Consider the following 26,995-nt stretch of genomic DNA (forward strand, 5'->3'; position numbering starts at 1 on the left):
TACAATGACTATTACATATCTGTATAGTAGCCACAACATCTTACACACATATCAAGTGTACTACAACAAAAGCAAAGTAACTGATCAACACTGCGATTCTTGGGAGGCTTTACTTGATGCTAAATACAGTAGATAGGCAATGAATTAAAGACAGTTAGTCATTGTTAATCCTTACCTCTTTCTTCTACCATACCCATCACTTCATTCCCTGGTAGTGACTCTATTATCTCTCTTCCTTCAGCAACGGCAGAACTATCTTCTTGAAGGGGTATACGTATAGTGAAATTTCTTCGGCTACTTGCTCTCCATCTATATACGTATGTACAGACAACTAAGTGACACACAGTCAAGGTATTTTATTATTTGATTGTTAATCCCTTCCCATGATCACAATATGTTAACACAAAATTGCTAGTCATTTAAAAGTACATAAGACGGAAACTTACAATTAGCAGGTATGCGGGTTAGCGTAATAGAATTGTCCTTGTTCTTGACTTTCTTGCAGCATTTGTATACTGTGTGAGAATGGAAACAGTGCATAATTAGAGACTGTACAAGTGCAAAAATCACCTACCTATGAATAAAACCACCACAACCAATATTACGAATACTGAGACACTCATCACTGGTATAATAATCTCTTTGTTGTCATTCTCATCATCTCCTACAGCTATTGTGTTGAGAATAAGGTTAATGAAGATATGGATATTGACAGACATACTCATAACTTACGAACTGAACTTGGTGGGGTGTCTCCAGTTGGTGACAACGCGGGTGGTTCATTGTCATCACCATCTCCTGAACCACTTTCAGAAGTGGGTTTTTGCTCAGTACTTGCATTAGGAGGGGAAGTAGTATTTGTGGCATCAGTGGTATTATTAGGGGAAGTAGCAATTGTAGTATTATCTGTGAAGTTCACATGCATACACCAAATAAATTATTAGATAGCATACTCACTTTTGGGAGGAGTATTACACTGCGTGATTGTCACTGTCACACTTTGCGAGTACCACTCAGCTTCAAAGTAGGTTGTATGAGCTTCTATAATAGCTGTACCAACATTCAGAGCAGTGACATAGTAAGAGAAGGCAGTGTGATGGTCTACACTGCCTTCCTCTTCTCTACATGATACAATACCCCCACCACCACCACCACTGTAGCACACACTGGAGTTGACATTAAGTGTAAAAGCCCCTCCATGAGACCGAGATTGATTTGTGCTTATGGTGACAGTAAGAACATCACCCACACATATAACACTTTTGTTAGGAGTGAAATACTGCAGGAGACATCCAATGCATTGTTCCCCTAAGGTAAAAACAGAGATCATTTCACATAAACTGTACTATGTTGTAGTTAGAATGCACATACATACCAAGGCTGACAATCTCATATGAGTTGTTGACTGAATCACATTCGTTTATCACTATCCCATATGCTCTCCAATCATTAGCAGGTAGTAATAGATTGCCACTGCTTTGTACCCATTGAGGAGGAACCAGCTCATCATTGATGAACCAATGACTTTGTGAAGTATCTGAGCATTCGGTATTGATAGGGAGTACACGATCAAATGACTTGGACATTCTGGATCCTTCAATCATCATTACAACAGAAAGGATTATGGTTGCTATAACAACACAAATATTTACCTATGGCTACTAAACTGATGTCACAGTGTAAAGGTTGCATTCCTTAATTATAAAACCAAACTATAGCCCTCCAAAGGAACAGCACACAAGTGTGAATTGACTATATCACAAACAATCAGTACAAAATGCAATACCAACTTGTGATAATCATCATAGTACAAGATGTCTGCTTGATGGTATAGCCTCCTGTTAGAGAAATATGAATTTAACGGCTGACAAATTACATCTATGCAGTGTTGCCAAAATATGGTTATAGCTAGTTATTATTATTATTATTACTACTACTGTGTAAACCTCATGCAGAGTATACAACACAGATAATCATACAAATGAGTGCTATAACAAATAGTGTGCTACAATAGTTTATCTTTAAATTCATCTTTAAATTCATCTAAATTGTTGACCATTACCAGTCACTCGGGGAGATCATTCCACATCTTGGTAGTTGAGGGTAGGTAGGAGTGTGCAAAGGTTTCAGCTTTGATGGAAGGGATGGTATAGCGGCAGGAGTGACCTCGTGTGACTGAATCCAATGGTGTCAAACTTATGGTGGTTTCGACAAGAGTCTTCTCAATTTTGTAAAACAATAATAGTTTTAGGTAAGGTCTCCTGTTTGCTAGTGTGGGCCAGGATAAATCGTTTAACATACTCGTAAATGGTTTAACATCCTTGTAATCCAAACTAACTGTTTTCACCAGTTAGTTTGGATTACTGTATTCGGAGCACAAGCCGCAACTAGCTCTGTGCAAGCCCAAGATTTTACCGCTGAAATATGTCACCTTGGAAAAGTTGGAGAAGATGCAAAAAGGCACACAAGAAATGCTGAAGATACAGGAAGCCCTAGCCAGACATCAGGAGTTGTAACACTACTGTATTGGGAGTAGTCATTCATCACAAATCATGCCATATTGCGCTGTATCCTCTCTATTTGATATATCTGAGTTTGTTGAAATGGACACCGAACTGGTGCAGCATATTCAAGAATTGGTCTAATAAAACATTTATAACAGTTAGACTTAATTGTTGTGGAGCACTGGTATATATTGTTTTAGGAAAGCTTTGACTGAGTTGGCTTTGGAGCTAATTTCGTTAATGTGGTCCTTCCATGCAGTGTAGAACTACTATAGTGAATTTCACTCACTATATTTGTAAGTATAGTGATGGTCACTACAACATTGTGAATGTCACTACACAAAAAATAGTGACTATATACTGTGGCAGACATTAGTAGTGAACTTCACCAGTTTGTTTTTACTGTGTAGCTACCCGGCCAACACAAGGAACGTTCAGTTGATCAAAGAGTGAATATTGTTACTATCTATATGGTTGATATATATTGCTACTCTTGCATCCCATTATTCCCATGATAGCGTGGATAACGCAGCCGGTTAACAGACTTAACCAAGCCATTACAAAAATAATCCAGGTAACACTACCAGATACAGTACATGAAATAACCATGAAAATACCTATATGGTTTATCCCATGAATTTTAACATTTCATGGGTACTGCACCCATGAAATCTCTGCAACGCCATGAAAGTACCATGATAATCTGATCTGGAAACGCATTTCATGGCCCATGAAACAACCCATTGTATACCATGAATTCAGTGACTTTCATGGTGCATTTCATAGGGGAGATTTAACATTTCATGAAAAAACCATAGATGTTTCATGGCATACTTCTCTGGTAGTGAAGAGGGTATAGCTAATATAGGGGGAAGGATGGGGGGAGGTTCCAAAGCTACAGTGGGGGAAAAAGTTAATTTATGGCGATCGAGTCATTTATTTGTTGGGTTAGCCATCATGTTGCTTCTGTTTTATTCCCGGGATAGATGGACTTGCCACCACCCCCAGCCGCACAATGATATGTGATATTTCATGAATATCGTCACCATACACCATAAGCGGCGCAAAGCTAACGTACCAGGTCCACGTCCATACCCACATCATGACTGACATATCGTCGAGATTATACATTATAGCTAAGAAGATCGATATATTGTAACTATTATATTGTACCTAGCTATACCAACCTACGTATATCCTTGCTAGTAATCTGCAAACTTAATTCTTCTACATCTCAATTCAATATTGGTCGGTAGCGGCGGTTCACATGACCTCACAGCCTTTTATACGCTCGATCAATTTCCGGAACGGTCACTCACGTGTCATACGTAGTCTCGTGCCCAGCCGGGCTCGCGCTAATGCGCAAACAAATCAGGTATAATCAGAAAACACCTTAATCTTGTTCCCCATTTGTCTTTAGGAACAACACTATTTCCAGTAGCCATTGAAAGTGTCAGGGGAATGCCCTATAGACATATCAAAACGATAATGGAAAGCTAAAGAACAACTGCTATCCCCCACTCCAATCAGTCAATGTCTCGTTACAAAATTAGATGGTCATCAAAACTTTTAATAGGTCAATATAATTCGCACTACTCAGGATAATCAGAAGGGAGGTAGATCAAAACTTAAGGCATGGCTTACATTTCTTTTTAATGATATAAAAATTAAGACAGATTTATCTATCCATGCACTGTGAGGCAGGCTTAGAACTACAGCCAGACTGAGTAGGAATATACTGGTGTTTGCGCATTAGCGCGAGCCCGGCTGGGCACGAGACTATGTCATACGTAGGTAGTCACGTGAATAAAATTGATCAATGACGTGATTTTCAAGCATCAGAGCTTCTGACCCTTATAATTATATTACGAGTATGTACAGACTCCAGGTATATAGTCTGGTACATCACAGACCCTATATCTGCTGGTTATCATGTCACTGCGATGTACCAGATTACAGTCCAGGGACGTACCCTCGGGCGTACCTGAGGGCGAAAAGCCATGCATGCACTGAAACACTACTATACCCACACCTTCTGTGAAAACTCAAGTTTTTGATTTGACTGATTCACCTGATTTCTAGCAATTTTCCAAAAGCGGAAAAGAAACTATAAATATATAGCTATTACAAAGCAACCACAACAACAACAACAACAGCACAAAAACATTATATTTACAAGCGCTATAGTACATAGCTGGAAATCACTAAGGAAGATGGTCATGAAATGATGACTGAAGAAAAAGAAAATGTGCGAGATGCACCTGAAACAATGGTGACAGGTAAGTTATTCCACCATATAGATGTACTGTAACTCAGTACTGGGTGGTAAGTACACATCTGTTAGTATAGCGGTAGCGTACCTGTTGTGAATGAATATCCTGGTTACGGCATCAATCTTAAAGGTGTCTCGTTGCGAGAGGAAACGCTGTAACCCGACCGTTCGAATAGACAGCAACACGTGTTCACACTACTCTTAACATTAATAAGCACACGTGATCATCATACAACCCACAATCAAAGTAATACAACTACAATAAAGTTACCAGTTAGTATTCATATATCCGGGACATCCTCCGGGGGGGCACGTAAGGACGTTGTCCACTGCTTCATTAGTTGCTGTCCCTTCCTTGCAGCTTCTCGCACTGGTCGACGAGTGGGAACATCAGTTAGAGGTCGCTCTGAGTTAAGGTCACTCTGTACATTTGTACTTGTCTGTTCTGCAGTCACTTCGAGAGGGTATAAACGGGTGATCGGACGATTAGTTCTCCCGGTTGTGGTACGGAGGTTCACATAGCGAATTACTCCATCCTTTCCCTTGTTCACAGACTCGATCACTGCCATCCTCCAGTTAATTCTTGGCGAATCATCGTGAATTAACACAACATCTCCTATCTTTACTTGTTGAGTGTTACTACCACGCGCTCTGTATGCTTCCCTCAAAGCTGTAAGATACTCATTCTTCCAGCGACTCTGGAAGTGTTTGATGATGTGAGCTTGCTTCGTAGCTCTACGCTTAACTTCTGACGTGTCTCCAAAGTTAGGGTCCTGGACTTCATCCTCAGCTGCAGAGTGTGGCAGTGTGGCAATTCTTCTACCGTGGAGTAGATGAGACGGGGTAATTGGTTCAGGGTCACCAATATCAGATGACACGTATGTCAAAGGGCGGTCATTGAGATGTGCTTCGATTTCCACCACAATGGTTTGGAGGCTTTCTAGTGTGGCATATGTCCTGCCCAAAGTCTTCTTCAGTGATGTCTTTGTTAAGCCTATTAAACGCTCCCAAAAACCTCCAAACCATGGAGCACGTTTCGGGATAAATCTCCACTCAGTCCCCCTCTGTGCAAGGGCCTCTGACAATTCCACTGATTGGAATAGAGTCTTCAGTTCCTCCGCGGCGGCCAAAAAGGTAGAGCCATTGTCTGAAAGTAAAAGCCTGGGTACGGATCGTCTCCCTGCAAACCGACGAAAGGCGTAGAGGAAGCTTTCCACGGTTAGGTCTGAAACAATTTCCAGGTGAATGGCGCGAGACACAGCACATGTAAAGAGACATATGTAAACTTTGTGTTCACCATTAGGAGTCCGTACAAACAGTGCTCCAGTGAAATCAACGCCCGTTACTTGAAATGGATGTGTTTCACTAACTCTTGACTTCACTAGTGGAGGTGGCTCTGGCATAGCATAGGGTTTCCCTGATGTTTTCCTGCAAATAACACATTTCCTTATTATTGTCTTGATACGCTGACGAGCTGATGGTATCCAATATGTCTGTCGTAACATTGTGAGAGTTGCACTGACTCCACCGTGAAGGTTCAGTATGTGGGCATTCCTTATGACAAGTTCAGTGAAATAATGACGTGAAGGGAGGAGATATGGAAATCTTGCTAGCTCTGAAAGGGGTGCATTGTGTATACGCCCGCCACAGCGCACTAAATTGTCATCGTCAAGGAACAATCTCAACTGGCGTATTAGGGGTGAGCGACGACTCTTCAGCTTCAAGGTTACAATCTCCTCATGAAAGGTCAAGCACTGCACTTGGCGTATCCAGTGTAGTTTAGCCTGTGTCAATTCTGGTACTGTCAGAGCCCTTGTGTTGTCATGTCTTCGACAGTTGGTAATAAATCGACGGACATAAGCAGTTACTGTGATAAGCTTGGTCAGTCTGCTAAACTTGTTGAAATCAATGATAAGGTGGATGCCAACTGTTGAATTGTCAGTAGGGACAGTGTCAGTCTCTTCTTCTAATTCAGCTGCTGCCTCCTGTATGTGGAGAACTTCAAAACGTTCCCAGGTAGGCCACTGAGTTGGCGAAAGCAGCCATGATGGACCATGAATCCACTTGTTTGAATTGCAGAGTTGATCGGCTGTTATGCCTCTGGTCAACAGATCGGCAGGATTATCTGCAGATGGACAGTATCTCCATGTTGTAGATACGGATCGTATCTCAGCTACGCGGTTGCTAACAAATGGTTTCAGCTTCTTATCACTGTAGATCCATGACAAAACTATCTGACTATCTGACCAGAGACAAACTCTAAAGGTGGTATGAAGTGATTTGACAACAAGGGAGCATAGTCGTGAAGCGACAACTGCTGCCATTAATTCCAGTCTAGGAAGGGAGTGTGGTCTTAGGGGAGCTGCTCTAGACTTTGACATTACAATGGTAGAGTGTGTGCCCTGTAGCATGTATACAACTGCTCCGTATGCCTGAGGGCTAGCATCTGCAAAAATGTGTAGTGTTGTTATGTCCGATGTTGGTGGCAGGGGGGTACACTGTCGAGGAAATGATATTGTAGTAGCTTGAGTGACATCAAATGAAATCTTCGACCACGTTGTGTAAAGCTCATCAGTCAGCTTTGTATCCCAGCCTATTTCTTGTTGCCACAGGTTACGTAAGAATATCTTCGTTGAGATAGTGACAGGAGTAATGAATCCCAACGGATCAAAAATGGTAGAGGCCCATTTCAGAATCTCTCGCTTAGTGCTAGCGGCAATAAAGGAACTGACATCAGGTTTGGGTGATGGGTAGATGAGATCAGATTGTGTATCCCACCACAGGCCAAGCACTTTGACAGGGTTGTCCTTTTCAGCAACTTTGTGATCTTCGGCTGCAATTCTGAGCTGAGCACAGTTGGAGGCCCATGAGCGTAGATTAAAGGTGGCACTGCCTAATATGGACCTTGATGACATGAAGTAATCCAGGGATTCGGTCTCTGTTTGGCAGCCAGAGACCACATTGTCAACATACAAATTTCGAAGGAGGTCTTTAGATACACTGGTATTACTCTGCATCAGGTGGTAGGTAAGAGTGGCACTGAGCATGAACGGGGAGCAGGTGGCCCCAAATAACACAACTTTGAATCTGAAGGTCGCAAATGAACTGTTAGTATCAGTTGGGTCAGAGAGCCAAAGGAACCTGGTGAAGTCTCTATCCTCAATGTCCAGGTGTACTTGCAAAAAAGCCTTTTCAATATCAGAAGAGAATGCCACACTGTGTTGCCTAAAGCGAAGGAGGATTCCCCCAAGGTCGTTGAGAAACGGTGGCCCAGGATGAAGACAATCGTTTAGGCTCGGAGAATCAGATGATTGTTTACAGCTGCAATCGTACACAATGCGTATGGGGGTGGTGGAGGACTCCTTTCTGACGGGGTGGTGTGGGATGTAATGAACTGAGCCTTGCTCACAATGATGATTGACTCTTTCAATGAATCCTCTTGTTTCCTGGTCTGTGATGATAGCATTGTACAGCTGTAAAAGGTGTGGTGTCTTCGATAAACGTTGGGCCATAGACCTGGTTCTGCGAGCACATACAGCATAGTTAGTAGGGAGTGGAGGATGGGCATTCTTCCACGGAAACTTAAGGCTATAGGCTCCATCTGGTTGTGAGGTGATCTTCGTTGCCATGTATTCCTGCATGAAATTAGCATCTGGATCTTGTGCCACTGGTGTTGTGCCCATAGACTCTATTTGCCACAAGGTGTTAAGTGGAACTTCTTCTGAATGAGTGATGCAGGAGAGTGCTGAAATATGGAGACTGGTGGTCTCAACTGACTGAGATACTGGGAGTGGCCCCGAGAGTAGATATCCCAGTCGTGACTTGACTGCAGTTGGACCATCACCGCGTACTACTTGATCTTCAATGAACTCCCAGTAATGATCAGCTCCGATGAGAACCGAAATGCGAAAATTCTCATCGCTAGTAACTGGATGAGCTAATGTGAGTCCACTAAGGTAGGGAAGGTGATTCAGGTGAGCACGAATGGAGTTGCGAACTGGAGCTGCTAGCTTCGGCACGACAAGGACGGAGACAGGAATCTGGCCACCATTCATCGTATGGATACGAATTGTTGCAACAGCAAACTTCTTCGGTGTGGAGACTTGTGCACCAAAGGTGGATACTGCGATAACTTCATGTCTGGTTGGCTGAAGTTGGAGAGTATCAGCAAGTTCTTCAGTAATGAAAGATCGTTGGGCTCCTTCATCGAAAAGGATATGTCCTTCGACAGTTGTAATGCCAGCTGAGATGTCTGCAATGGCTGTCTTCAGAAGGCAAATACTGGTATGTAATGCAGACAAAGGTGGGGATGTCACAGTAGTGTACTGACCAGTAGGTGTTGTAATATTGGTTGTCTGATTGGGAGGTGAACTGGTTTCTGTCTGACTGGTAGTCCCATCAGTGGCTGGCTTGTCTGTAGGAGGCTGGACTGACTGTGTTGGTTCCTTAGTAGTGGTTATGGCTTGGCAGAGGCTTGTATGGTGTTTCTTGTGGCAGTGTTTGCAACTAAATTTCGATGTGCACTGGGACACCTTGTGGCGAGCCAAGCAATTAAAACACAATCCAGCACTTCGTACTATGGCAAGTCGATCTTTGGCACTAGTAACAGAGGTGCACAAACTGGTTCGGTGTGAACCCTTGCAAAACGCACAAGCAGTGTCTGCCTTCTTAGAATGAGAGGTCCTCTGCGTGGCCGTGTGAAATGAGCCTGTAGTTGTTAAGGGACTTGTTCTAGAAGCGTTGAACTTTCCTGCGTGTTGGCCAGCTTCAAAAATTCTGATTTCCTTCAAGATGCCATCTAGCAGTGTGTCATGAGTCCACTTTGAGTCATAGTGGTCACGGGCCATACGCATCTTGATGTCAGATGGTAGTTTACCCTGTACAACTTTAGTTAACATAGGCCCATAGTCTTCTGGTGGGGTGCCTAGTGCTGTAAGAGCTCTAATGTGATTCTGCAATGTGTCATAAAAACTTTGAAGACTGGACAAACTATTTGATGGTGTTGACACATGTAGTATGGCTTCCATGTGGGCGTCCACTAATTTATATTCTTGGCCATACCTCTCCTTCAACAAGGTAACACAGTGTTTATAGTTCTTGTCACACAGTGGGAACCCACCAATGACACGTGCAGCATCTCCTTGTAATTGTGATCGCAAATAGTTCAGCTTCTGGCCCGGAGTGAGGCATGGGTTTGAATCTACTCCCGCAGTAAATGAATCCCAAAATGATTGCCACTGTAGGGGTTGGCCATCAAAGGTTTGAAGTGGCAATTTGGGAAGCCTTGTGTAGGTCTGTTGCATGCCTCTGTTGTGTTCATTAGTGTCTACTGTGTGACCACTCACTTGTGTGGGTGAAGCTGCTTTGGAGTGAACTGGCTTTTTGACAACTTCAGTCTCGGATAGTGTAGCTGCGGTCACTTCATTATCTGGTATTGCTACTGTCTCTGAAGACATCAGACGTGGTTGGTCATCCTCTGAGGGTGGGGGGGTGGGGGGTTGTGTTCTTGGTAACTGACTGGCCTTCTTAACAAATTCCACCAAAAGTGCTATCTGTTGCTCCGCATTACTCTGGTAGGTGTCAGCGTCACAGATTTCCGTTTCAAGGTCTTCCTCTCCTTGAATGGTTTTAGCAATGGCTTCATCAAGTTCTGCTATCTGAGCGAGTTTTGATTTCAGCTGTTCTGCTGTTGTGGACGTTAGTATTCTTCGTGATTCCGGCACAGATTCTGTATTCACGGTTTCCAGTTCAGTGGTAAACACGCCTTCAACTTTCCCCATCAACTTCGTAATGCTTCCTCGAAGGCCACGCCGCTTCACACGGAGACGCTGAGCTTCGTCCATCGGGTTTATCGGTCACTTTCAGTCACAGCACCAATGTTAGTATAGCGGTAGCGTACCTGTTGTGAATGAATATCCTGGTTACGGCATCAATGTTAGTATAGCGGTAGCGTACCTGTTGTGAATGAATATCCTGGTTACGGCATCAATCTTAAAGGTGTCTCGTTGCGAGAGGAAACGCTGTAACCCGACCGTTCGAATAGACAGCAACACGTGTTCACACTACTCTTAACATTAATAAGCACACGTGATCATCATACAACCCACAATCAAAGTAATACAACTACAATAAAGTTACCAGTTAGTATTCATATATCCGGGACAACATCTACAATAGCTAGAGAATTTTGTGCATCTGTAGCTAATGCATAATATTTGGACATTAGAAAGCCTGAACGTAAATGAAGAAAACCTATTTTCAAGTTAAGGTCCTTGGCTGCATAGTTCTACCTGAGAAGCTTTCTCTGTAGATTACTAATCGATTGTCCATGTATTATGTCTAATTTTGGGTTTGTGCAGTTGCATCCCACTTTGTTGGCTGTCCTACACTGCCAGCACTAGGAATAAAATCCAAAATTAACGATTATAAAATTAATATTGAAATACTGTGCAAGTCAGCACAGCTGACATACACACAATGATTTAGGCGTTGTTAGAGAAGGGTGGTGAATTTTAATTTTCTGGGGGATGTATAGCTGTAGTATTGATGGTTGAACACATTCCAATTCCAGTCTGATAGTAGTAGTCCTTTAGGAAAAAGTTTTTCTGTGTTTTTTAGCTACTTAGAAACAGAGGGTGATAAAAATTATATGCAATTATAGTGTGGATATGTACTGATAGCAGAGAGGTTAGCCATGCATGTGATTCAATATAGACTCAGATTGTGTGTTTGAAGGTATATATGTCTGTTGAAGAAACATGGCCTACTTTCCATGCCAAATATGTACATGTTATTGGTTGGCAGTATATTCCTACTCAGTCTGGCTGTAGTTCTAAGCCTGCCTCACAGTGCATGGATAGATAAATCTGTCTTAATTTTTATATCATTAAAAAGAAATGTAAGCCATGCCTTAAGAATTGATCTACCTCCCTTCTGATTATCCTGAGTAGTGTGAACTATATTGACCTATTAAAAGTTTTGATGACCATCTAATTTTGTAACGAGACATTGACTGATTGGAGTGGGGGATAACAGTTGTTCTTTAGCTTTCCATTATCGTTTTGATATGTCTATAGGGCATTCCCCTGACACTTACAATGGCTACTGGAAATAGTGTTGTTCCTAAAGACAAATGGGGAACAAGATTAAGGTGTTTTCTGATTATACCTGATTTAACGTTTCTCAAATATTGCTCATAATTAATACTTTTAATGGAACTTTACAGAGATCATTTGAGTGTATTGACTTCAAACACTGTACATCAGTTTAATCTGTCCTCAGTGATTTGGAACCCTTGGTGATATACGTCTGTTAGAGCAGGTATAGAGATGAGCAACACGAATAGTCTTGCAACTCAAGAATATCCCATGTAGTGAAAGGTTGAGCACTCTTAATCTAGCAAGCTTGTTATGCAGAAGATAGCTACAGAATGGACATGATAATGGTGTACATGCAAGATGGTTCAAGGCTTAAGTGGATGCCCCTTTGAGAATTTCCTTGCCATCAGTAACTGCATACCTACAAGTAACAATGGATTTAAACTATATAAACAGTGTAGTCATCTCAACACCAGAAAATGTAGCTTTTCTCAGAGTGGTCAATGATTGGAACAGCCTCTTAAGAGACAATGTTTTCAATTAGTCACGACAGTCACCCAATGTTTTTCTATGATGGACATTGACAACAGCTTCATTTAGATTTTCTGTAATAGGTTTAAATTAAGAGTTGGTATATCAGACAATCATTGTCTTAACCATTTGTACCAAAAGTAATTAATTCTATAGTTTTTATAAATAATGACTAGCCTTTTGTCATGGAGACATTGCTGCACAGTGGGCAGAAGTTACACTGCTAATTAATTGGCTTTCCACCATCTTGATGTTCTACATTGAACCTTGCACTGAACTCTATAAAAGAGGAGTCATTGATGGGGTCCCAGACAATTTTGCATGATTAATTTTGCAGATATTAGGATGGATCATATCAAGGTAGTTAGCTACTGCAGATGAGCAATGGCTTTGACATCAATATAGAGGATATGTTTACGATATGAAAAATGTGTTAATTTTGTAGTAGTGGCTGGTTACTACTTAATATTTATGTGGATCCATTGACTCTGGTGTATATAGTAGGATCACTGAAAACTCTATACAGTATACAGCACTTAGCAAAGACCATAGCGCTTGCACGTGCTGTAAAGTACATAAATAAGTCCTGCATGGTAGTGAGCCAAGTAGATAGCCATGTATGCATATAGTCTATACTGTAGTTTTTGCAACACACTGGTCTCTCTTTTAGAACAATGGAGTGGTATTGACCGATAACCAAACATTTAAGACTCCTGATAAAAGCGGACCTTGAACATACTGGCTTATCTGTTACATTAGTTACTATTGAAGTTGGCTGACTAGGTCACTTCTTACCATCATCTATATCTAGCTAAATGTAAAGTTTGTTATCTTCAGAAACGTCCTGTCAGAGCTATTTTTGAACAAGCTGCTCGAGTTGCCATCTCGTGCTCCTACAGAATTTTCAATGCTCGTGCATCAGGACTGTGGGATGTTACGGAACTTCTAACTGTTGTTTAGTTAATAATTATTGTATGTATATTGTAATGTTCGGGTTTTTTTTTGTTTTTTTTTGTCTTGCCAGGGATCCAGCTACCTGTGTTTCAGCTAGCTGTGTACCCCTGAGTCTAGATTCCTTCCCTGTACGTATGTATGTATGTTGTCTTAATAAAACAAGACGTTTTCTCTTTATGATTTGTAAGTATAACTTCAGAAATAAAGCTAGGATATAGTAACCCTAACTCTAACCCTCCACTTCATCGTTTTTTGTTTTTTTTTTCTGAATACTGTATACATATACAGTGCACTGGAAGCTACAAATTTACAAAACATGGTACAAAATACCCCCCCTTGGCTATATCAACAACTGTATCAAATCATTGCTCTAAATCATTGATAAGGACAAGTATGCATGGCTACTACAGCTATTACAGTGCTTCATTCATTAATTGTAGTAGAATTATAACTACCAGTGATTTTATTTCATATATACACTAACAGTATATATTTATTATCCATGCATTCTCCATGACCAGCTAGCTACCTTATTGGTAGACATACCTGAAACTATACTAGTGAATAAACAGTTTAATTTTTAATGTTTAAATAAAAATTGCTTCAAAGTAAAAGATATGGTTAAAGGGTATCGCATGTTTCCCTGGCTTGCTGCTCTTTATAATTCTCTGATAATATTGTTGTTGTACACACTTATGCAGTATTGATTATACCTTAACTGAAAGTTTGATTCTTGTATGTTGATTTGATGAGCTTTGTCTTTTAAAAATCATTTATAATAAAACTTTATACATATGTACTATTGACCAGTCACAACCTCTAGAGATGTATCCATAGTTATGAATTCTTCTCCAATAAAACAACATTTGTTGAAGGCTTTAAAAAACAACAACACCATTTTACATTGCTAGCACAACCATCACATCTTACCAAACAATTATCTCCATGAGGGTGGCTTAGAATATGCTCCTCTTGACCTGGAGGATGACTGGGAACTTGCTGAATAGGCAGTGAATAATTACAGGCTTCAACAGGGTCATCAGTAGCAATGTTGTCATCGTCTGTAGATAATAGTACAACAAAGTATGATCTCTTAAAATATAAACGTTCTTATGCACACTCGTGTAGTTGACTAGTGTCAGTGACCACCCAAGTGTGCTATTATATTTATGGCACATTTGCAAAATTCTCTTTGGTAAAAAATAAAAATGTACTGAAATGAGTGTTTTATGATTATTGCTTTAGCACGCTTGAAGTGCTACAAATATAACATAATTATACAACATTGAGGGTTAAATCAATGCAAAATCCGATTTGCCTGCTAATGCAGTGTAATTACCCATGCAGTGAATTATTTAATATCTTTATTTTATGTTCATACATTATAACTTGTATGATGTTGATGTTCTAGTGTGTGTACATTGACTGACCTGATGGTGGGGTCTGTGGGTAAGCTGATACATCATGCTTCTGATCTAACCGTTTCTTGATTTTGTAATCTATTACAAAGTAAGGTATTCAACATTATAAATGGCTATAATACCAAAGTTGAACACATCATGGGTACATCATACAGTGTGATAGTAGTGTATAGTAGGGACCACAAAGGTGTGGGTGTGGCCCATGAAAAAACATCACCCAAAAACCTTCCTGATGATGATGAGGCAGTATTGGTTAGGTAAAACTAAGCCCAAACTAGCCTTTGGATCAACCTGAAATGCTTTCAACAAGTTGCTATGGAAATTAAAAAAAATACTTGACAGAATTTTTTACTGACTGCCTGATGCCTTCAGACAAGTGTAACTCGATAACAGCTAAGGCTACGGACTTGATTTTTTAATTGTTTGACGTCGCTTTGGCCCGAGAGGTGCCTTTTGGCATACCGCGGCATGTGCAATGTATTCTTCATGGACTTACCAGTGTCCTCCTCTGTGTCCCATTCATCTTTGCTGACAGCGAAGTGTCGATTTGGCGGTATAGATAGCACGTGATGGCTTCCATTTGTAACAGAAATCATCCGTATTTTCATAGTGGCTACTTTGATTGCAGAGGTACTTTTTGAACAGTTCTTGATTCGTACTGCTGTGTAACGGGTTGAACATAGCTGACAACTAAGCATAATGGATACTTCACTTTTCAGACGACAATTGACATAACTGTGGCACATTCATTTCTTTCTTTTGATGCGGTATCACTATACGTGGATTGCAGGGATGCTTTTCAAACTGTTCTTGATTCGTACAGGTCTATCGTAGCTGACAATGAAATGTAATGGATACTTCACTTTTTCAGATGATAATAGCTAGATGATATGCGATGCGTACTGTGTAAATTTCTAATAAACACGTGATTCTTTAACACATCACAACGGTGACTGAATGTATTGTGGTCTAGTGCAAATCACTTCATTACCTCTATAGTAGACCAGCTATGGATGATTCTTCAACAGCAACAACTTGAAAGCAATGCGTTACGGTTGAAAAGCTGTACCCGTAGAGTTATTGTCTGAGCCACATTCGCTGCCCATACTTTGTACGGTTTACACTAATTTCACAACGCTTAGTTCCTGTGGACGCCCCTGCACATATATTATACCACAATTGGTTCCTTAGATAGTAGAGGGTGCTAATGTGCCCTCTACTATCTAAGGAATCATTTCTCACAATCAGTAGTCCAAAGTTAGGGTTAGGGTTCAGCTTTAGCTACTATAAATCCTTAGGGTTTGGGTTCCAGCCATTTTCTTTAATATACGCTAGATCACTATTTTTATATTATCTTGCATTTAAGTATGTCTATAAGTTCAGGGTTCCGGCAGCTGGCAGTGGTGGTACAGTGGTTATGGCTGTGATGCCCTACAAAAGGTTCCGGGATCGAACTCAGAAATCTCACATTTCATTTTTTTTGGCTTTTTACAAGTTTTAAGTTAAGTCACAAAAGGCATCAAGTGTTGTGAAATCATTGCTACCCCTTTTGTAAAGGATTTGCAAGAATTGAGACTCAGTGCCACGCAAGTCTAATTTATCATTTTCTTTTGAATAATTTAGTATGTATATCATCTATTGCCATAGCTGGGGCACATAGTGCCATTTTTTTCTTTTAATGCAGTATGCATGGGTTCACCAGTCATAATAATATTATTTACAAAAAAGATAAAAAAGTTAACAAACAAGTCCACAAAAAAATTTGGAATTTTCAACTAGAGTAGGGACAACAGCACATCTATAAAAAGTACTGAAACAAACTGGAGTAGTCCATGATATTAAATCACAGTAAAACAATACGTTATAGTTATATCCCGGTACGAGGGTGATATCATTGTTATTACACGAGTCCGAGGCGGAGCCGAGGACGAGTGTAATAACAATGATATCATCCGAGTATACGGGATATAACTGTTTTATATCCCAGTGCGCGGGAGTGCGCAGAAGTTTACGGATAATAAATTAAGTTCCGGTTTGAGTTCCTGTCACTGTGCTCAAGATTTCGTCCGAATTGTGTGGAGATTCTACTTCGTAGCTACAAGAGAGACCTTACATACTGCCTACAAACTGTAGCGAAAGGCGGCGTTATGAAGCAGCGGTTCCAGGTACAATTCGCCTTCGTCAGAAATTGGTATGGTGGTGTCGCGTGGTGTGCAAGAGAAAAATAAAGACCAACAAGTGGCTACCATAGTCCAAGATAGAACGATGAAGCTAGAGGAAGTTAGTTCTTCACCATAGTAGCCGTTGGGAGTGATTGCTGGAGCGAAAATTGTCACGTACTATTCTTGACATTTGTTAAACTATCGTATTGGTAACTTGTAGTGTTATTGTGTAAAGGATTAACAGTTTTCTTGTAAGATTTAGGTAGTTTAAGTGCTGTATTGGTGTGTTTTGTATCAATATTTCCTTATTTGGCTCTTTGTTCCATTGGTAAACAATGCCATTCGCGGTTATTATGATGTCACGAAAGAGACTGAGTGGCTCCGCAACAGGGTGATAAGTTAGTTATCACTGGGTGATAACTAATATATCGTACAGTAGCAGCGCCGCTCTGTCTAGCTGTATGGTAGTTATAACCCAGCGCGGCACTTTGATACTCCCACGCACTGGGGTCTACGTTATAGTTATATCCCGTTACGAGGGTGATATCATTGTTATTACACGAGTCCAAGGCAGAGCCAAGGACGAGTATAATAACAATGATATCATCCAAGTATACGGGATATAACTATTTTATATCCCAGTGTGTGGGAGTGTGCAGAAGTTTACAGATAGTAAATTAAGTTCTGGTTTGAGTTCCTGTTACTGTACTCAAGATTTCGTCCGAATTGTGTGGAGATTCTACTTCGTAGCTACAAGAGAGACCTTGCATACTGCCTACAAACTGTAGTGAAGGGCGGTGTTATGAAGCAGCGGTTCCAGGTGTGATTCGCCTTTGTCACACGTTGGTATGGTGGTGTCGTGTGGTGTGCAAGAGAAAAAAACAACAAAACAAGTGGCTACCGTAGTCAGAGATAGAACAATGAAGCTAGAGGAAGTTAGTTCTTCACCATAGTGACTGTTGGGAGCGATTGCTGGAGTGAAAATTGTCACAGACTGTTCTTGACATTTGTTAAACTATTGTATTGATAACTTGCAGTGCTACTGTGTAAAGCATTAACAGTTTTCTTGTAAGATGTAGCAGATTTAAGTGCTGTGTTGGTGTGTTTTGTATCAATATTTCCTTATTTGGCTCTTTGTTCCATTGGTAAACAATACCATTCGCGGTTATCATGATGTCACGAAAGAGACTGAGTGGCTCTGCAACAAGGTGATAAGTTAGTTATCACTGGGTGATAACTAATATGTCGTACAGTAGCAGTACCGCTCTGTCTAACTGTATGGTAGTTATAACCCAGCACGGCGCTTTGATACTCCCACGCACTGGGAATTAAGAAGTGTTATATCCCTACTGTGCATTTTCATTATGGTATCTTGAACACAGTAGGGATATAACACTTCTTATTGTTTTACTGTGATTTAATATTGTGCACTACTCCAACTTGTTTCAGTACTTTCTAGTTTATTGATGTGCTATGGTCCCTACTCTAGTTTTTTGAAAATTCCAATTTATTTTGTGTACTTGTTAAACTAATTCATAAATAATTCTGAGTAAAAAAATCAGTCTAAATATGTTCTTGCTTAATTGAACAAACGTATACATTAAACTAAGGTACCCATTTCCTGAAATTTCATAGTTGTATAGTAATAATTAAAATAATTAGAACACATGGCTTCTCTATTAATTAATTGTTTTAGAAACAGTACAACTCTTTTACATGCACCTTATAAGAACATTGTATGTCATGATACATCCACAACTTCACTATAACTGCTGAATTAAGATCTGTATTCTCTATACTTGTATAGGAATTTCAGCAAATATCAAACACACTAAAAGTGTGATAAAAGGATGTAGCTAAATATATTACACAAGGCTATATGGAGTGCTCCATTAAAATAAGGGTTAGTGTGATTGCTTATAGTCTTTACTTTCTTAACAGTGATTATGCCAATGGTAATAACAAGTAAAGATTTTTGTAGTGGAAATCTAAGATTTTATACCATCCAAAAACAAGATTGGAATACCAGGAAGCTGTGAGTTGTATGTGCATGTCTTTGTACATGTGCACATGCATGTGTGTATTGTAGGTCTAAAATAGCACCAAACTAAGGTATGCCAATAATTTAGTCATACCGCAATATCAAGTTCACAGTATTGTGCCGTCTATGAAATATCAAAACTGCTTAGCACTATTGGTGGTAGCACGTGATGACTTCCTTTCGTAACAAAAATCGTCCATATTATTCATAGTGGTTACTTCGATTGCAGAGGGGTTTTTAAAACAGTTTTTGATTCGTACTGCTGTGTAACAGGTTGAACATAGCCAACAACGAAGTGTAATACAGGGTTCTGCCCAGAAATTCCTGAGTGATGGCCTAAAGTTAACATAAACTGATATACCGTGTGTTATATTAGGGTATATTGCACATGTATCAGTGATATATGTAAGAATTGTACTGGTCAAATTTAAGAGGGTACTGGTCGGTTTTTAGAGGTACTGGTCGGTTTTTAGAGGTACTGGTCGCTTTGAACCACTGCCGACCAGTGTGGGCAGAACCCTGGTAATAGATACTTCACTATTCAGACGATAATTTATATAACTGGGGCACACAGCACCAACTCTTTTGGTATGCGTGGGTTGCAGAGATGCTTTTCGAACAGCTCTTGATTCGTACTGCTGTGTAACGGGTTGAACATAGCTGACAATGAAGCGTAATGGATACTTCACTTTTCAGACAATATAGCTAGGGCGCAGCACCATTTCAAATGTAGTATGTGTCACCAATCATAATATTATTTACAAAAAGTTAACAAACAAGTATTTCAAAAAATTTGGAATTCATAACTAGAGTAGGGACCATACCACATCGATAAAGTACTGAAACAAGCTGGAGTAGTGCACGTATATATTAAATCACAGTAAAACAATAAGAAGTGTTATATCCCAACTGTGCTTATCAGTTATAAATTCCAAATTTTTTGAAATACTTGCTAGTTAACTAATTAGTAGCCTTACACACACACATTATACACTGTACACTCACATAACACAAACAACATCACAGCTACAGCTGGTACTATAAGAAGAGGAATCACGATGGATAGTATAATCACAACAGTATCACCTGTAACAACATGGTACAGTATGTTAGTCATATGTGTGTATCATACATCCTTACCACTGCCACTATTCTTATATTATCAGTCTCAGGTGAACTTGTAATAGTATGACAGTCGTTGTTGTCAGGTTCATGTACTTGGATGATATGATATTACTAGAGACAGTATTACTGATCAGCCCAGCCTGTACAGTAGTTGTAGTAGTTGTAGTAGTTGGGTAGATGGTAGGAGGTGGTCCTGTTAGTACAAATACAAAGATATTGTTTTAGTTAAAACTGTTGTCTGGCTAAATTATGTATGCACAATGTCTTAATTGCCTGCTGTACAGTCAGTGTGAGGTTTTATTACAATACATTTCAACAATAGGATACAACAGTCTAATACTTATTGCAAATAAAAAAGCATAACAATATCAATCAAGCCTCATGTGTGTTGTGTGTGTGTTGTTGTGTGTGTGTTGTTGTGTGTGTGAGCGTTGTTGTTGTTGTTGTTGTTGTTGTGTGTGTGTGTGTGTGCGTTGTTGTGTGTGTGTGCGTTGTTGTTGTTGTTGTGTGTGTGTGTTGTTGTGTGTGTGTGTGTGCGTTGTTGTTGTTGTTGGTGTGTGTGTGTGTGTGTGTGTGTGTGTGTGTGTGTGTGTGTGTGTGTGTGTGTGTGTGTGTGTGTGTGTGTGTGTGTGTGTGTGTGTGTGTGTGTGTGTGTGTGTGTGTGTGTGTGTGTGTGTGTGTGTGTGTGTGTGTGTGTGTGTGTGTGTGTGTGTGTGTGTGTGTGTGTGTGTGTGTGTGTGTGTGTGTGTGTGGGAGCAATGGCAGGCTTTGAAGGATGGAATTATGACCTCTGCTGATGCAAGTGTTGGGAATGCTAGAAAGAAACAACCAGATTGGTTTATTGATGCTACCGATATACTTACACCTTTGCTGGATGACAAGGCCAAAGGTATTTACAGGTACAGAGTTCTTCTGCTAAGCGTGAATTTCGATTATGTCAGAGGTTAGTGAAGAGGGCTGTAGATGAGGCTAAGGAGGCATGGATTAGTAAGGTAATAGGTGATGCTGAGCATAATCAGGATGGTAAACTGCGGTGGGATTGCATTAAGAAATTACAGACAGCTTTTCATGGGAGACAACCTGCTCGTTCTGTTAGACTTCGGAAGCAAGATGGTAATTTAACTACAGGGCCTGAGGAGCTGAAGCATTTATGGCATAAACATTTCAGTAAGGTATTGAATGTAACCAGCCAATGTAATCAACAATTGATCGATGAAATGCCCTCCTGGGAAACTATGCAGTGTCTTGATGACCCCCTACTTCTGATGAGCTGGTGGCTGCTATGGAGAAAATGAAATGGGGGAAGGCAGGAGGGAGGACTGGTATTTTGCCAGAATTGATACTTTGTGGAGGCCCAGAGCTACAGCACAGATTGTTGAAGTTAATGAAGGAGGTGTGGAAGGTAGGATATGTGGTTCAGGACTGGAAGGATGCTGAAATTGTTCCCATACCTAAGAAAGGGGATCTTAGGAATTGTGACAACTGGAGGGGTATCAGCTTATTGGATGTGGTGGGGAAGTTGTTTGGACGCATTTTGCAGGATAGACTCCAGTTGATTGCTGAGAAGGTCCTCCCAGAGTCTCAGTGTGGCTTCTGTAAGGGAAGGGGTTGTGTTGACATGATTTTTACAGTTAGGTAGTTATTTGAGAAGAGCAGAGAACATGATGACTCTCTATTTGCATTATTTGTTGACCTTCGTAAGGCACATGACTCGGTATGTAGAGAGGCATTGTGGCAGGTGTTACAGAAGTACGGTGTTCCCCCAGTGATGTTATCACTGATCAGATCATGTCATGATTGTAAGACTGCTGTGGTGAGGGTTAGTGGTGGCACTACTGACTGTATTAGCATTAGAAATGGGCTAAGACAAGGATGTACCATGGCACCAGTTTTGTTTAATCTGTACTTTGCAGCGATGGTTGCTTGTCGGAGGGGTTGCTGTCCTGAAGCTGGGGTTATTGTGAAGTATAAGATGGGAAGGAAGTTGGTGGGAGACAGAACTGCTAAGGCAAGGCTTGAGGAAACTAAAGTAACAGAATCAAAGTTTGATGATGATGCAGCATTGTATGCAGTCACTAGAGAGGCAGTGGAGAGAGTAGCTATGACTTTTGTAACAACAGCAGCAGGATGGAGACTTACTGTTAGTCTAGAGAAGACCAAGATGATGTCAATGGGCTGTACTGAGGCTAGGTCTATACAGTTGGAGGATGGGGTAATAGCTGCTGTGGACAATTTCACATATCTAGGTAGTAACATCAGCAATGATGGTGAAATTGTCACTGAGGTGAGTGCAAGGCTGGGAAAGGCTGCAAGAGCATTTGGTTGTTTGCGTTCTTCCATCTTTGATAACAAGGAACTTGGTGTGCAGATTAAGAGAGGTGTATACTGTGCTGTGGTGTTGTCTACATTGTTGTATGGATCTGAGACATGGGTGGTGAAAGGTCCTAGCATGAGACGTTTGGAGGGCTTTCATAATCGGTGTATTCGGATAAGTTTGGGTGTGTCTAGGACTAGGCAATGGAAGGAGTGGATAACATCTAGGGAATTGGCTAATATGTTTGGAATGAATGAAAAGATGGCTGAGATTATTGGTAAATATCGATGTCGATGGCTGGGGCATTTGGCACGAATGGGCAATGATAGAATACCTAAACAGTTACTTTTTGGTGAACTGACTAAGATTCGTCCAAGGCATGGCCCTAAAAGACGGTGGAGAGATCTAGCAGTAATGGATGTAAGGATATTTGGGATTGAGGGAGATTGGTTTACTGTTGCACAGGATAGACAGCGATGGTCAACAATTTGTGAACAGATTCATTTACCTGATGATGTTGTGGAGGTTTGTGCTGCCAACAGATTCTCTTGGTCTCAGACCTTTTCTTGTACATGCGGTCGTATTTTCAAACGTTCAGGAGACCTCTTAAGACAACAAAAAGTTTTGTGGCATTCAACATCTAGACCATGGAAGCCTGGGAGTCCCTATGTTTCACTGTTCCTGTGGAAGAACTTTTCGTAGGAAAGGGACTTTCCAGGCACTTACATTTTTGCAAGGCCACGTAACCCGGATCATTAATCCACTAGTCATCTTATCCAGGGGGGTTTACCCACCCAAGGATACTGTGATCATCTTCAGATGGGCAGCTACAGGTGTGTGTGTGTGTGTGTGTGTGTGTGTGTGTGTGTGTGTGTGTGTGTGTGTGTGTGTGTGTGTGTGTGTGTGTGTGTGTGTGTGTGTGTGTTATGTGTGTGTGTGTGTGCCTACACCCCCTCCCCCAACTGCACCCCTGCCAATTATGTGAAAAAACAACACATCACACTAGCAGAAATGTTAAATCTTTAACTATGAAAATGATAATCACAGATGCTACAATTAAATTACATGATGGGAAAAATGTAAAGCTTCCCTCTATACAGTAAATAACAATTTTCTCACTTTTAATCTCTACTAGTAGTTTTTGAGAGTAACAATCAACGTCACAGAATATAGTATGACATTGTACACTTGTCATCCCTGTACTTCTAGGGGTACAGTTATAGACCACCTTATTACCCAGTACATTGCTTGGTGAGGTACAATCAAAATCAGAACTGGTCAGAGCATCGCTTCCATTCACCATTAAACTTATCCCACTGTGAGGACGCTGCAGTATGGCAGTCCTAAAAGACACAAAATCTCCCTCCAGTACTGTCATCTCATTGGAAGAAATTGTGAGGAATCTATCGCATCTCTCTAGAGTAAAGATATACAGAGAAGAAGTACATAGTGGAATATTACCACTAGGACTGAGGATGTATATTTGGGACCTGTCAGAATTGCCACCACTATGATGAGGTGTTCTTACTGAAAGAGGCAGCTATTACGCTTCACTGCCATTCTTTGATAAACATTGTAAGTAATGAAAGGTTGGAGTACTGATTGGCATGCAAAGCACTGTAGTATTTGAGCCAAATTTAGCAAACTATAGTCCCACCAAAAGCTTCTGTAATGATAGGGTCAATATACTGAGATTATTTAGAGGCACACTCAAGTCAGTGCTAGACATATATAGGACGGCATCAACATAGTGTGTCACCCAGTTGGATATAAGTAACACCTGTGGCCAAGTGTATTCATGGGACATATGTTTTTAAGAAGGGAGTGTATAAACAGTGGAATGGACTACTGGAATGGTGGAATGGATTTTTTTAAAGTTCAATATCATTTTTTACATCCAAATAAGTACAACTCCCCTTATGTAAGAAAATAAATAGGATTCCTCTTGAAGTCAGCTCTTTTAGCATAATTCACCTCACCATAGACAAAGTTTACCAATATATTGTACTGTAAAGTAAGTTATGAACATGCACAATAGCAGTTTATTGGGAACGCTAAGAAAATTCCTGACTTAACCCTTGTTCCCAAATGATAAAAAGTTAGCTAGCTAACTGATTACATGAATGCATTGTAAAAGTACATTTACTGGTATAATGAAGTATTCATTTATTATCAACTTTACCAGTTAGGCACTGGAGGACGAACACAGAAGGCAGAGCTTGTACAAGGTGTTTACCACTAACCTATAGGAGCCTAAGTGAAAATCTTTGGGTAAAGTGAAACGGGACTATCTTGTAAGCATTTACAATGAGCCTTTTCCACAATTATGTCAGAAAACAAAATTTAAGCCAAAGTTCATTGTGGCAGTGCCATGTTGCACACACAGTTAGTTTCAGACAAGTAATAAAGTATTGAGTTATAAGTGTTGTGGTGAGGAAAAGTATGCTAAAAGAGCTGACTTCAAGAGGAATCCTATTTATTTGCTTACATAAGGGGAGGAGTTGTACTTATTTGGATGTAAAAAATGATATTGAACTTTAAAAAATTCCATTCCACCATTCCAGTAGTCCATTCCACTGTTTATACACTCCCTTTTAAGAACTTTCATGACTCATACCACTCAATACACAATGAATGTTTTAGCACTATCTATTGGGTACACATACCAGCAATCCATTAATTAAGTTACTAAATTAAGTGATCAAGTCTAGATAGTACCCACATGTCAGTGGTTTTCATATGCCTGGATACTAATAATGTGTGGAGGAGGGACAATACTTACCATTCAATGGTGGACATATTTGGTAACAAGTTTCCTGGTCTCCACTACAACATATAGTACCATAACTGCTCCAGTCATTAGCTGGTATGATGACATTTCCATCTTGAACAAGTCCATCAACATGTACACCATTAACTTTACAGATATCAGTACAATCATGACAAGGTAATGTTATACTGTTCCCAAATGGTTTGTGGTGTATGGTATTGGCTGAGCATATCAAACCTGCAAATGTCAAAAAACATTGTTTGTCATAAGTGTGAATGTATTCACATTCCAAGAAGACACTGTACAAACTAACTTTTCACTATAGGAACAGACGACCATACCATACTAATACATTACACATTTATACCATAGCCACACCACTCAGTTGTTTGGTTTGTTTCCATGAGTCAGTTTGTAGATGCGTGTGCTACTGGCAACCAGTGTTGGGAATAATGTGTTACTAGAAAGGGAAGTTATAGTCCGTTGCATAACACTCTATTAGTCAATAAAGTGTTACAGCTAACGACTATAATCATAGCTAGGAGTGAGTCCAGTCTACCCATTTATAACTGCATGAGCTGAAGAGAAAGAAAGTAGCCCAGTTGGAAGTACCAATATTGTCACACTACATACAGGGAGACCTGGCTAATTGGCTATAACAAACGTAACTTGATAAGTTACTTCTCATATGGAGTATTGAATAACTGTAAGTTAAAGAGTGACATTAAATATTGCATTGACCACGTAACTTGCCTAACACTGTGGTAATTATCAGGAGTGGTGAGTCATGGACCTCCTTGTAGAGAGATACACAACATGTCTTTTACATACATCTCTCTACCTCCCCCTATAGTACATTATAGAAATGCAGATGGCTAGTTGACTGCAGACTTAAGTGAGTTAAGCTATATTTGGCTACGATGGAAAGCTAATGAAGCTACTGATCATAACCTGGAATACTAAACCAGGTAACTATCACATAACACGTGTAGATTCACAGTTTTTCAGAATTTGCTCCTAATACATTAATTCATTATCAGATTCCTGAGTCACCAAGCCTCACCTTGCTACACTGTTAATTCCAGGCACATGCTTATTATAACCCTTCGCCCCCTCACAACACCAAATAAGCAAGGAGGATCAGAATGCAAAATTTGTAGCAGTACCATCCAACATGTTAGCCTTTGTGTGGAGTAGAGTTACGGTTACACAATACCACGATACCATTACCAGTCACCACAGATGTACAAATCCTCCCTTATTCTCTACTGGAGCAATAACTTTTTACTATTATGTGAAAACGCGTAAAGGAAACTTCCACAGGGGAAAAAGTGTGCTGGGTTCAATAGCATGTCTCTGGTGACTAGCTCCCCACTAATCTTCCTCAAGGTAGTTAGTCATAGTTATGAAACACCATGACAAATGCTCTTTGGGAAATAAGTTGGATAAATGGCCATTTTGGGTCAACTCAATAAATAATAAACAACAAAATCCAGTAAGGAAGAACAAAGTATAATGAACTGCTGTGCATTAATTAGCCTACATAAAGGTCGTGGGACTCTTTTGTAAAGTGACATAGCTAATGTTTGACTCACCCACATTCACCTAGCATGGATCAACCTACTTTAATCTCTCATATACTACCCTTTTCCTTGTTCCTGATAAAGTTTTCGAAAGGAAATTTCAACAAACCTGAGGCAATGTATAAACTTATACTCAAACAACATGTGTACATTTTCTGCCCTGCATAAGTGATTATATAACCACTGTGACTTTGGGTGTTACTAACAGGTGTTTGATAACA

At 40.2% G+C, this 26,995-nt stretch overlaps 3 protein-coding genes across 3 annotated transcripts; all 3 read right to left on the minus strand.

The window, feature by feature from the left end:
* LOC136240994 (uncharacterized) lies at positions 1-3,719 on the minus strand. The gene is made up of 9 exons (XM_066032090.1): positions 3,696-3,719; positions 1,791-1,838; positions 1,376-1,630; positions 958-1,308; positions 733-906; positions 575-670; positions 447-515; positions 176-309; positions 1-119 (listed from the first exon to the last, which is right to left on the minus strand). Exons 2-8 carry the CDS (start codon positions 1,804-1,806, stop codon positions 224-226), a joined length of 1,047 nt encoding a protein of 348 aa, XP_065888162.1. The 5' UTR covers positions 1,807-1,838; positions 3,696-3,719; the 3' UTR covers positions 1-119; positions 176-223.
* A 1,258-nt stretch (positions 3,720-4,977) lies between these two features.
* On the minus strand, positions 4,978-10,942 carry LOC136240985 (uncharacterized). Its single transcript, XM_066032079.1, has 2 exons — positions 10,732-10,942; positions 4,978-10,675 (listed from the first exon to the last, which is right to left on the minus strand). Exon 2 carries the CDS (start codon positions 10,617-10,619, stop codon positions 5,058-5,060), a length of 5,562 nt encoding a protein of 1,853 aa, XP_065888151.1. The 5' UTR covers positions 10,620-10,675; positions 10,732-10,942; the 3' UTR covers positions 4,978-5,057.
* A 3,071-nt stretch (positions 10,943-14,013) lies between these two features.
* Positions 14,014-25,595, minus strand: LOC136248375 (uncharacterized). The gene is made up of 9 exons (XM_066040161.1): positions 25,559-25,595; positions 25,505-25,510; positions 25,204-25,428; positions 23,541-23,837; positions 20,123-20,300; positions 19,988-20,068; positions 14,789-14,857; positions 14,289-14,419; positions 14,014-14,234 (listed from the first exon to the last, which is right to left on the minus strand). The coding sequence occupies exons 1-5, from the start codon at positions 25,593-25,595 to the stop codon at positions 20,137-20,139; spliced, it is 729 nt and encodes a 242-aa protein (XP_065896233.1). The 3' UTR covers positions 14,014-14,234; positions 14,289-14,419; positions 14,789-14,857; positions 19,988-20,068; positions 20,123-20,136.
* Positions 25,596-26,995: the final 1,400 nt, after the last annotated feature.

The sequence above is a fragment of the Dysidea avara genome, chromosome 1, assembly GCF_963678975.1.
Source record: "Dysidea avara chromosome 1, odDysAvar1.4, whole genome shotgun sequence".
NCBI classification, from domain to species: Eukaryota; Metazoa; Porifera; class Demospongiae; order Dictyoceratida; family Dysideidae; genus Dysidea; species Dysidea avara.